The sequence below is a fragment of the Eublepharis macularius genome, chromosome 4 (assembly GCF_028583425.1).
Source record: "Eublepharis macularius isolate TG4126 chromosome 4, MPM_Emac_v1.0, whole genome shotgun sequence".
Taxonomy (NCBI): domain Eukaryota; kingdom Metazoa; phylum Chordata; class Lepidosauria; order Squamata; family Eublepharidae; genus Eublepharis; species Eublepharis macularius.
Window position 1 is genome coordinate 116,049,160 of NC_072793.1, and position 12,216 is coordinate 116,061,375.

The window sequence follows — 12,216 nt, forward strand, 5'->3', positions numbered from 1 at the left end:
TTTTTAAAAATTGGCAATATGATATTATTGTAAATTTATAATGTTATACCAGTCTTTGTATAGGTTCTCTGAATTCCTAGCTTCCCTTTTTAAAAAGTTAGTCTTTTGCCACTTTCTTTATGGAGGTATTAAGGGAAAGATAGATTTTTATAATGTCACAGTGATAGTCAATTAAAAAAAACTGAAAAAAGCCTGACGAGACAGCAAAGTAGGAGGGAATGGCTACTGCCAGGGGATGAGGGCAGGAAAACTATAGTGGAATCTGCCATGTGGAAGCCTAATTGCCACCGTACTGTATCAGCAGCTACAGCAGCAACAGGAAAACTACACAAGCCTCCCTCCCCCACCATGTGGAAAACATCCATGGAAACCTCTGTGATTTCTAGTCACTAAATGTTTACTCAAAGGAAAAAGGCTTATGGCTACAAGTCATAAAACTAAAATTTCTGTAATAGAAATCATTATAGTGAGGGCCAAATAGATAGCATGGGAAAGATCTGTGATTGTGATCTCCTGCTGTTGGTTTTTGAAGGATAATTACTCATTCAAAATGGCTCCTTGGAAAATTGGGAAGGGTCATTTGCTGAGAGCACTTAAACCTCTATTCCCATGGCTCCTCTATTATTTAAATAACTCTCCAAACTGCAGCTATTTCCATGGCATGAAAATACATGTTCAGTTGCTTGTCTAATCAGGTCTAATCCCAGCTACAAACATGGGAAGAAGGGGATGAATACTCTTTATCCAGTAACCTTTCCTAATTTTCCAAAGCAGCCACTGGGATTGCTAATTAGCTATTAAGATTCTAATCCTGGATCTTCTGTGTCTCATCCAGTTTGAGCAGTAAAGTGGCTTAGATATGAAAGAGGAAAACATCTTTTGATTTAATCTAAAGTCCCATAAATCTGAAGCCTAGATGACAGAAGACATCCTTTAATATGATCTATATGCTTAGAGGATTTCACCTGTAACTTGGACTGTTTCCACACGTCCTTAAAAGGATGGCCCACTCACCAAACACTGGCAGCTTTTCTCCTTCACTTCACATGTCCAATTTCAAAGTGGTAGCAGGCTGTTTGGCTTCCGTTTTTTTGGTGCCTTTTATGAGGATGCAATTTCCTGCATTTTCCTGTGTCCCTGAAAAGGCGCCAAAAAATGGAAGCCAAACCGCCTGCTACTGCTTTGAAACTGGAGACATGGAATGAAGGAGAAAAGCTGCTACTGTTCGGTGAGTGGGCCATCCCTTGTTCTGGAAATGGCCTTGTTCTATAAAATCATAACCTCTATAGGTACAAACTTGTATATTTCATTTCTCATTAAATGTTATTCTATAAAACCATTAAAATGGTTCGAAATGTGGTGAAATGCATTAGAATATCAAAGATGAGTTTATGCATATGTTCTTTCTATTAGGTATATGAAAAAATTGTTTTGCTGAAATACTTGGGAAAATGGAATTAAGATAATGAAAAAAATTGCTTTATGAGAAGATATATTTTCCTAATTTCTTGTTTGATTATACATGTGTATATATTTTTACTTAAGCTTCGCAATGCCATGGTGAATCGGAAAACAGCAAAATTTTCCATGGAAGTGAAGAAAACAGTGGACAAGGGGGTATTGTATAGAAAATACTCTTCCAGCTCATGTAAAATCAAATGTTTTGTAGAAAGCAAGTTTAAATAATCTGTTAGAAGTAGAAAATTATCACTGATAAATTATTTCTCATGTTTTTGTAAATCATGAGTCAGATATAAACATTTGCATGTTTGCATGCGTACTGACTGTATGTTGCTATCAATCTTATAACTTTGCTTTTCTATTTAACTCTGCAAACTTCTCATAACAAACCTTCGGTTCCCCCCCCCCCCAAATCTAGAAGCGAGTTTTGGTGATGACAAATGACTACTATTACACAGACATCAAGGGGACTCCTTTCAGGTAGGGCTGGCTATAATAAATGGAACATTTCATCAGGCAGTTACATTTGAGCAAGCTTTGTGAGCACATTAAAAACTCATTAGAAGGGGCTGACAATAAAATATCCTTGAACAATGTTGAAAAGAAGAAGGGATTTCTAACATGCCTTTTCAGGTTTTAAGCAGAGATGGGAACTTTTTTAAAAGGCAAACTCTCTGGCCATCATGTAAGCCTTTCATACAGAGAGTGCCCCAATCTCTCTAGTGCTGGTAAAGCAACTTGTGTGTTCCTCTTGATGTGGTGAACTTTCCCTACCATTGAAAAGAATGAGCAGCCCTGCTTGCACAGAGTCTATGGTATTATATCATAGATACCATATACTCCCCAGAGTTGCAGTATGATGGTAAATCTTTATCAAGACTTATTTTGAAATTTTTGAACAAAGGTTTAGATGGAGCAAGCAGTTTGATGTGATAAATCAGTTTTAAATTATGGGTGGTGTACATTGATTCCTTTCTGGTAAATGTGGGACCTCTGGAGGAGGAAGCCTTGCCTGGATAGAGCTAAGCTCATTCTGTTTGAAAAAGGACTCATAGGTGGACATGGGCATGAACAAAAAAAACAAAACCCTAACATGGTGTTCGTTGTTCATTGCTATCCACGAACAATGAATAACGAACATTGACGAACATGACCTGTTCACAAACATGTTCATTGTTCATTGTTCGTGGGGGCCAGCAGGCTCTCTTCCAGCCATCAAGATCCCTACCACACTACTCACAGAAACCCTACCTGAGCAGACAGCAGGAAATGTACCAATAATAAATAATAGCTTGGCCCCAGAGCCTGGCAGCCCTGGAACCTGAAGGGGTAGATCCCTACCACACCACTCCCAGAAACCTTACCTGAGCAGGCAGCAGGAAAGGTACTAGTAATAAATAATCGCTTGGCCCAGAGCCTGGCAGCAGCCCTGGAACTTGAAGAGGTGGATCCCTATCCCACCACACACAAAGAAAATTCAAGCTCCAATGCACTCTCTCTCAAAATGCCAACAGCAACTGTCTCTCCCTCACCATCTGCAAAACCAGAGCTGGGAGCCCCCTTCCCCCCTGCTCTTTGCTTCCTTGTAACAAATTTGGAGCTCCACACTTGAAAGGAAGACCTGCCTATCAAGCTAAATTGGGTTTAGATTGGGGTTTCCAGGGCAACAGCAGGAGTTCAGACAGAGTTCAGGCAGTACCTGCCTCTGGTTGCCAAGGGAATTGATTGCAGGTGCCAGATTGTCTGGCTTGACAAACAGCAACAAGCAGCAAGGGACGAGGTTTGCAACAACCACCTGTTTGTTTAGAATGGGGCCTCACAAACAGCTTGTTCGCGAACAGCTGATTGGGCTGTTCAAGGCTTTTTTTTGTTCGCATTGCTGTTCGTGCCCATCTCTACTCATGGGATCCCATACATTATAATCCATGTAACTAATTACATACGGAACATCTTTCTGACCCCCCCCCCCCCACACTAATACAGCATCAATAGTCAGCATTTTTTCTACTGGAATTTTTTCTATATTCTTCATATGCTATAAAGAAATGCAAGGAATCATTAATTTACCAGCTGATTTGCTACTCATGAAGAAAACATAAACACAATGAAGGTTTTGACTTGGTGAGCAAGTAGTCCTGGGAATGACACAGACCAGTTTTAAATAAAGTACAGTGGTAATTAATCCACATGAACATAAATTATGCTCTGCTGGCTAAATGAAAGCTATTTATTAAGATAGCTTATGAAGAGTCAAGCTAATGTATCTGGTGTGTCTTTCAAAAGCCCACTGGCTAAAGCAGCAGGGAGGGCTTTGGACATATTCATTACTTCCATAATGACTTTGAAGATGGTAGATAAATATAAAGTTCCACCGTTGTCCTTTCCTATTTGCATACCATGGCTAAGTAAGGCTTCCACTTTCCTGAACAGAACAGAGACAATCAGCAACAGCTGTTAACCAATCATTATTGGAATAAAGGATTTTTAAATTTTTTTTAAGAGAAGTTTGCAGTTTCTGGAAGCCTCTGGAATTCATTCTCTTTGTCCAAATGGCATTGGTTCCTATCAATTCATTGGAGCCAATCTGATATTCCAGACAACATCAAATTAATTCAGGCAATCAGTTATCACATGTAGAGGTAACAGCCCAATCATAAGGAGAAAAAAACCTGTAAGTAGACCCCATATTGTCACATTTTTATATTTCCGTACACTCAGTGGCTCAGTTGTCTTCCATACTATGAAAAAGAGTTTGTTCTCCATGCAAATGACTTTCATTTATAAAAAGATGCTTCCATATGAGCCTATAGGCATATTCTCATTTTGGCTGAAGATGGAAGTCTCTGGGAGAACAGCATTGACCTTGGGGGGGGCTTGCATTTTACCTTGAGAGAATAAATGGTTGTTGTAGCCCTAAATATGCAAAGGTATACTGACTATTTCTTCTGGCACAACAAATATGAAATATTACTAAAGATAAGCAATAAATAACAAAAAGAGCTTTTGGAAACAAACCTAAATTGTTTTTAAAGCAGGAAGTTACAAAAGGTTGGACAATTGGAGTATATCCCTATATTTTATACTCTTGTTTGTGCCACAGATGTCATGGTCTGCATTTTGTTTGTCTGCACAGTTTAGGTGTGGCTCTTTCTAAAGGACATGGCAAATATTTCTTCAGAGGAAATGTTACAATAGAAGAAGGTAATAATTTTATTATTTGATCACATTTTCTTCAAGCTAGTTCACATGTTGAAATGCAGTAGGTCAAAATATTTGATTTCTGGAGCAATTTATTAAAATATTGTTCAGCCATCTTGTACACAGTTCTGACTTTTTCATGAGATATGGATGGTTTACTAATCTATCTGTCTGAAGTCTCATATTTGACACCCAGTGAGTGAGCAATATATAAAATGTATCATTATACTCATTTTAGGAGCAGTCCCATGTGTTAGAAGAAGTTGTAGATTCCATGGTCAAAATGTCACTGTATACGAACACCGTATCACTTATAACCAAAATTATTACCAAATGACAGACAACAACAGCTATGGTCTTTGTGAAAGTTTTCAGAACACATTGTGCATAGAAACTGTTGTTACTATTTATTTATTGACAAAAATTTTACCCTACCTTTCTGGCCTTAGCAGGACCACCAAGGCAGCTAACAGATTAAAAACATACATAATAAAAACTTGTTCTAAAAACCATTAAAGCCAAACAAAAACAAATCATTAAAACAAAACCAGGCAAAAATACACATACAAACCATAAAAACAACAATTATGTCAGGAAGAAGAGATCGCTCAAGGGATTCCAGAAAAAACAAAAGTCTTCTTCCAGTGGTGAAAGATGGCCACAGAAGGGGACAGACTGTCTCCAGCAAGAGACAGAGCCTCTCTGAGGAGAGAGTTCTAGAGTCCTGGTGACATGACTGAAAAAGCCCCTGTCCAGGTTGCCACTTGCCTAATCAACAGATGGTGAGAGCACCTGGAGATGACCATGGTGGTTGGGTAGGTTCATAAGGGAGTATGTGATCCTTCAGGTATGATGATCCTAAGCCATATAGGACTTTACCAGCACCTGGAGTGATATGGTCCCCTTTTTCTTTATATCTCTGCAATGGAAGGAGCTAGAGACATTTGCCATGCTTCCTTGTCGATCTTTGTAGCAAAGTTCTGTTTCTTCTTTTTTCTTCTTCTTTTCTATCTTCACCTGTTTATCTTTTCTGAGTTTCCTCATAGCTACTTCTTATCTTCATAACTGCTTCATAACCACTTCTTACCTGTACTGACTGACACTATCAAATACCAGCTTTTCCTATACACCTTTAGTGAAAATTGTATGGGTGTTTCCTACTGTCTGACATATGTGAACTTATGTACATAATGATCTTTACTTAACCAGATTTAACAAAACAAGTTGATTAGTTCTTGCACATTTGTCAGCTCAGCATTAGTGAAAATACCTTTAATTGTGATTCATTATGCTGTATAAACTAGTGAATTTTATTTCAAAAAGGAAAAAAAATGACAATTGTCAATTGTATATGAAAACTGCACTGTTACTAACGTGTCCTCCAAAATGACCCTTTGTCATTTATTTTCATTTCAGGGTTGCATGATTTAGAGCAGCCTGATGTATCTTTGGCAGATGAATGGTAAGCCTTTGAAAAAGCATGACATTGGCTTGTGTTTACCCTTTTGTTTTGTGGTAGTTGTGGCCAGCTCCTCATATGAAGAGACAAAAGGAGATCATGCTTACCAATATGTGGTACAATTATTTTTAACCACTCTGTATTCTCAGGTCATATTGCAATACCGACTTGCATCCTGAGCACCGCCAGATGACTCAATTGACAGCTATTAAAAACTACCTCACAGGAAAAGAGCCATTGCTTCAGTGTGAGTATGTTGTTGATTTAAGCGTTAATTTTAATCTATTTTGCAGACCTCCACCCAGATAAACACATTTTACTTGCCTTTTATAGAACTGAATCCAATTTATTTGCATTTTCCAATGCAGTAAAATGTGTATGCTGTGAGTGCTGGTATAGCATAGTAGCTGAGAGACTGAGCTATGAACCAAATAATCTCTGGTTTGGATCTCGCCTCAGCCTCTCATACTCTGCCCGCACCCAGCAGCATTATGGGAATATCTATCTACCTGGTACATGTTATTTTCACCCTTTCTAGGAAGCTCAGATTACATGGCTCTTCTTCATTTTATTTTCACACAACCTACTGTGAAGGTAGGTTAGACTGAGAGAGAATGACTGGCCCAAGATCGCCTAGTGAGCTTAGTAACAGACAGATACTTGAATCTCACTACTACATTACAGTGGCTCTAATAATAATACTTAACTATTGCTGTAGAGATTAGAGCATGATATGAAATACTTTGAACACTCCAAAACAGTATACGGATTCTGAGCATTATTACTTCGAAAGTAATGTTTAAACTGGAATGTATTGACAAGTTACCAGTAAATCTTTGTATGTATCCATAAAACAAGATATTGATGTTGGTGTTCTCAGACTACATAAGAAAACCCTATTAAAGAAATGTAAAAGGACATTAAGATTGATTCAATGATCTAAAAAAGAACTGGCTTCAGAGCAGCCCTGCCCAAGCAAATGAGGCAGTTCCATTGTTGGCAATGGCATGAAAAGTGCACTGCGTGCACCTGGCATCTATAGATGGCAGCAGGAACGTAGTCCATATTCTGGAATGTAGCTAGTGTGCATTATGTATTGGATGAAATATAGTATGGAAGCATGGAACTTTTACCAGTTTTAATACATGGGAAACTCAAGTTCCTCTGTGCAAGAGAGAAGTGCTAGCTTTAATCTCTAATATGAGAATGCTTATCATCTTATCTCTAAAATTAAATGAGTGAGATTTTTTTATTCCTTTCATTCTTAAAATTTATTCTGGTGTCAGAGTCCATTGTGAAATGTTTGTAACATTGGACCTGGAGAATCCCTGTCAATATACCATTGTCCCTGTGATACCTAAAGAGGCTTTGTACATGCTTTTTTATGAATGCTTTAAAACATTATAGGTGATAAAGAATTGATACAGGAAGTACTGTTTGATGCAGTAGTGAGTGCACCAATAGAAGCTTATTGGACCAGTCTTGCACTAAATAAATCAGAGTAAGTAAACACAATATTCCATATTGTTTTAGCAGAAAACTTGTATATAGATTGGTAAAATAAATTTAAAGACTGCTTGGTAAAATTATGAGTTTATGTCTGCTTTCATGAGATCCCAATGTTGTTACTACAGTTTCTTCTCTGATACTGTTTTCTCTGATACTGTTAGCAATCACGTGATTATTCTAGAATTGAGAGCCAAAACACACGTTAAGAAATACCCAGGTTCAGCACGTGTTCTCTTACCTCAAGGTTTGCCGGGATCTGTAGGCGTCCTGGAAGCTTAAAGTTTAGCATTTACAGAGCAGCAAAAAGGGGAAGGGAAATACAGGCGCCTGTATTTTAAGCTTTAAGCTTCCAGGACGCCTTTAAGCTTCCAGGACGCCTACAGATCCTTTAAGCTTCCAGGACTTTAAGCTTCCAGGACGCCTACAGATCTTTAAGCTTCCAGGATGCCTACAGATCCCGGCAAACCTTGAGGTAAGAGAACACGTGCTGAACCTAGGTATTTCTTAACGTGTGTTTTGGCTCTGAGAGATTCTGGTGTGGTATGTCCTAGCATGTCTGGTAGTCAAGTCATAACCTAGACATTTCCCTTTTCATTTTAAATCTGCTGCAGATAGAGGAGATTTCCTCAACTATTTTTCCCAGTCCTGTCATGCTCCCCCTCTTCCTATAATTAGTGAGAGTACACACTACAGATGGCAGGGAGGGAGACTGATGTTTGGATTAAGAGGGAAAGGATGGGACAAGCTATAACAGTCTTGTCTCCTGATTCAGCACCCAAGATTCAGCCTGGTAATCCTGTTATTATGGTTTCAGCTGGAACAAGAAGTCAAAGTGGACTATGTGTAAGAAAAAATGCTGTCACTGCCAGTTGTCACAGTAGTAAAAATTATAATAATAGTCATTTGAGTTACATAATGGATTCCTGCTAATGTTCAGTGTGCTTCACATTAAATCGGTACACTAAACCACATTCAAATCCATTAAAAGCAACTTTTGAAAAGATCTGAGGGGAAGGGTAAAGACCCATTAACAGGAACTAAAAGTATATCCCTTAAAAGTATATGAAAAATAAAATATTCTAAAAGTAAATTATAAAGAGGAGGAGGTGGAGGACACAAAATCATTTTTTTTGTAAATTCAGTAATAACAACAATAACATTTGATTTATACACCACCCTTCAGGACCACTTAACACCCACACAGAGTGGTTTACAAAGTGTGTAACTTATTATTATCCTCACGACAATCACCCTGTGAGGTGGGTGGGACTGAGAGAACTCCAAGAAACTGTGACTGGCTCAGGGTCACCCAGCTGGCTTCAAGTGAAGGAATGAGGAATCAAACGCAGTCCTCCAGATTAGAGTCCTACTGCTCTTAACGACTACACCTAACTAGGAGTCAGTAGAACTTACTCCCAAGCAAATATGCATAGGATTAGGTCAGAATGGAGGGACTTGGAGCGTTAAAATTGTCTATATACTGATGTATCTTACCTGCCCTCCATTCACTGAATGGTTGGGAAAATATTTCTATTAAAGCATGTTGAATAATAGCATTGTAACTGTATTGTATTTTTATGGGCATATAATAACTGCATACTTTTTACTACCTAGAAATATTATTCCTCTTCATTTGTTGCTTTGTTTCAGAAATTCAGACAAGGGAGTGGAAGTTGCTTTCCTTGGAACTCGGACAGGTTTTTCTCGTGTCAATTTGTTTGTGGGCCCAGAACAGCTAACTAACCAGTAAGTCATATGCTATGCAGGCAAACAGGAAGAAGAGAAAGTTGGCCATAAAAACAGAACAGTCTCCTGTTTCTCTTAGCTCTCTACACCCCAATTCATGTTTTCTATATTATAACATTTAAAGTACCATGGTATGTCTTGTGTGGTTAGGAGTCCATTTTTCCAGTTAGACAGTTGATTGCTTCCCCATCCTTTTGAATAAAAAGAGGCATTTTGCACTGATTGAAACCAGCAGTTATTTATCTAGCCTAATAGAACTGAACCTTCTTAGAACCAGTGATAAGCAGATATTTAAGAACCAAAACACATACATTGGGTAAGCTTCTGCCTAGGTTTTTTGACAACTTGTCTGCTGTTCCACTGTTGAAGATATCTGAATAATAATGGCTGAGCTTTTAAGATTATTAGGTTAACAATTTAAGTATTATAAAGCACATTAAGGCTATCTGATATTGTGTAAGGAAAGTGGGTGATACTGGAAATTGAGTTGAGAGACTTATACAATCTTATATAAACTGTACACATAGAATTGTTTTGAGACTTGTACAAGCACTATGTTTAAACGTACATTGAACTAATAAAGGAATACATTCAAAATTTGCCATACCTAAACATAGTTACATAATAGTTCTCCTTCCCTCTCCTTGGTTAGTTTTATTTGTATAAACTACAACATCAGCTTTTTTCTTTTAATTCTTGTTTTTATACTAAGTTTCCTTAATTAAAGTTAATTTCTACCCAAGTATTCAAAGAAGTCCTTCCATTTTTTTCCAAAATTCAGCTGTCTTTTATGTAGTCAGTTTATTATTGCCCCACTACTGGGAATGAGAGACAGAGACAGTACCACGCAACTGGCCCGTACGGCAGCCAGCCACTTCTGGCAGACCCCAATTCCCCACCAATGGGGAGGTGCCAAGGGTGCTCACCGGCCCGCTACAGATTGTTCCCTAACTAACATCCTGCACCCATGACAGTTAACTCGGCCCCCTGAATTAACCCCAAGCACACAGTACGAGGTAGGCGAAAAAACTGCAGCACCAGGGCCAATCAGGAGCTGAGAGAGAAAAAATTCCTACCTGGCCCCAAACTGGCGGCCGGCTAGACCCGTACTGATAGGGTGAGGTGGGTGGGCCGAGCACGAGGCGCAACTGCGGCCAGCAGGGGCGGAGGAGCCAGCGAACGCTGCGAGACTCCGCCCCTGTGGCTAAAAAACCCCATATAAGGGGAAGGACTCTGCCTCCCTCCCTTCAGTGGGGCAAAGAGCTGCCACCTGCCTTAATGGGGGGGGGAACCCCAGGCATGGTTGGCAGTATTGCCCCACTATTGGGAATGAGAGACAGAGACAGTATCTTGGGTAATAAAATAGGGCCGCTTTATTAATTAAACAACAAGCAAACTTCAACTACGGCAAGGGCCTAACTAGCGGTACAGGTCAGGCCCTGGGGTCACTCCGTACCTCGCCCTGACCTGTCTGGGCGAGACACCCGCTGCCCCAGGTGCGAGCCATCATAAAGTGGCTGGGACCCGGCCAGGCCAGGCGAAGTGGTTCACCCCTGCAAAGCTCCCCCACCCGGCTGTACGGCAGCGGGGGGGGGGAGACTGGGTTGTACATGGGTTCCCCACCAGGGCATCAAACCACGCAACTGGGCCGTATGGCAGCCAGCCACTTCTGGCAGACCCCAATTCCCCACCAATGGGGAGGTGCCAAGGGTGCTCACCGGCCCGCTACAGATTGTTCCCTAACTAACATCCTGCCACTGCAGAGGCCAAGCCTCTGCTTAGGCCTCCGCGCCCCACAAATGGCTTAAAGCCAAACGCAGCCCTTGCCGCAGGTCATTCAAGAAAATATTATTATCTCTGCTAGAGAGGTGCACACCATCCCCTCTGTAGAGGTCTGCAGACTCGGCCCGGATCTGCGGATGGGGCAAATAGATCCCCAACCCACCTGTCATTATTTTAAAGAGGGCCCTATTGGCCATCTGCCTAGCCCTTTCAATAGCACTATGGTCCAATGCTTCCCGCCACACCCGGCGTGGAAGCATCACCGACCAAAATATCAGGACACCGGGCCATCTCTTCTGAATCTCCAAGAAGTCGTCCCGTGCCTGCCAAGAAAGGGCAACGCCCTTCATAAGACCCAAATCGTTGCCACCTAAATGGACAACCAGGATGTGAGGGGAAGGGGAGCTCCTTCCCTCGAACAAAAGAGGCAGTAAACCAGCCCAACGCAGGCCTCTCCTGCCCTGCCACTCCACCGTGGCCCAACGGCTGAGTCCAAGCTGGGACCCCATCTGCGTCCTCTTCGCTTGGTGTGCCGCCCAAAAGACCATGCTATGGCCACATATCAGGATGCGTACCCTCTCACGCCATGCCACGGCACCTGAAAGAAAGACAACATCAGCATGATAGGCCTCAAATCAGAGGCCTCACATAAGACTTATAAGCGGCAGAACGCCAACGCCCCACCCTCTGGATCTCAGCTCCAGAGTAACCCATAGCAGCAGCAGTAGAAGCCGCACCTATGCGAAAAGAGTGGTTTCCAAATTTGACCCCGTCCAGCCCCAACTTTGAGAGGGCCCTGCCCGTGACGGTCCAAAACTGGTACTTTGTCAGCGGAGAACCGTTGTCATGGCAAAACAATGTCCCGGGCGCAGTTCCCCGCGCCCTGAGATACTTCCTCAGTGCCTTGACTGGGCACAAATCGCTAACTACACATTGACCGATCGTCAAATCTACCCCCTTTTGCCGCTGGTCAGTTTTGGAACGCCTGATGTGAATCACCACATGATCCCCCTGAAGTTTAACATCAGCCGCCGAAATAGCACGACCGGAATCGTCCTTAA

General features: G+C 41.0%; 1 protein-coding gene across 1 annotated transcript in view; it reads left to right on the plus strand.

The window, feature by feature from the left end:
- CACNA2D3 (calcium voltage-gated channel auxiliary subunit alpha2delta 3) overlaps positions 1–12,216 on the plus strand; it is a 1,057,886-nt gene that overhangs the window by 872,405 nt on the left and 173,265 nt on the right. The window contains exons 19-25 of the mRNA XM_054976383.1: positions 1,546–1,617; positions 1,880–1,941; positions 4,595–4,662; positions 6,076–6,121; positions 6,268–6,365; positions 7,526–7,619; positions 9,278–9,373. Of these exons, the coding sequence (XP_054832358.1) occupies positions 1,546–1,617; positions 1,880–1,941; positions 4,595–4,662; positions 6,076–6,121; positions 6,268–6,365; positions 7,526–7,619; positions 9,278–9,373 (536 nt within the window). The remainder of the gene's footprint in view (positions 1–1,545; positions 1,618–1,879; positions 1,942–4,594; positions 4,663–6,075; positions 6,122–6,267; positions 6,366–7,525; positions 7,620–9,277; positions 9,374–12,216) is intronic.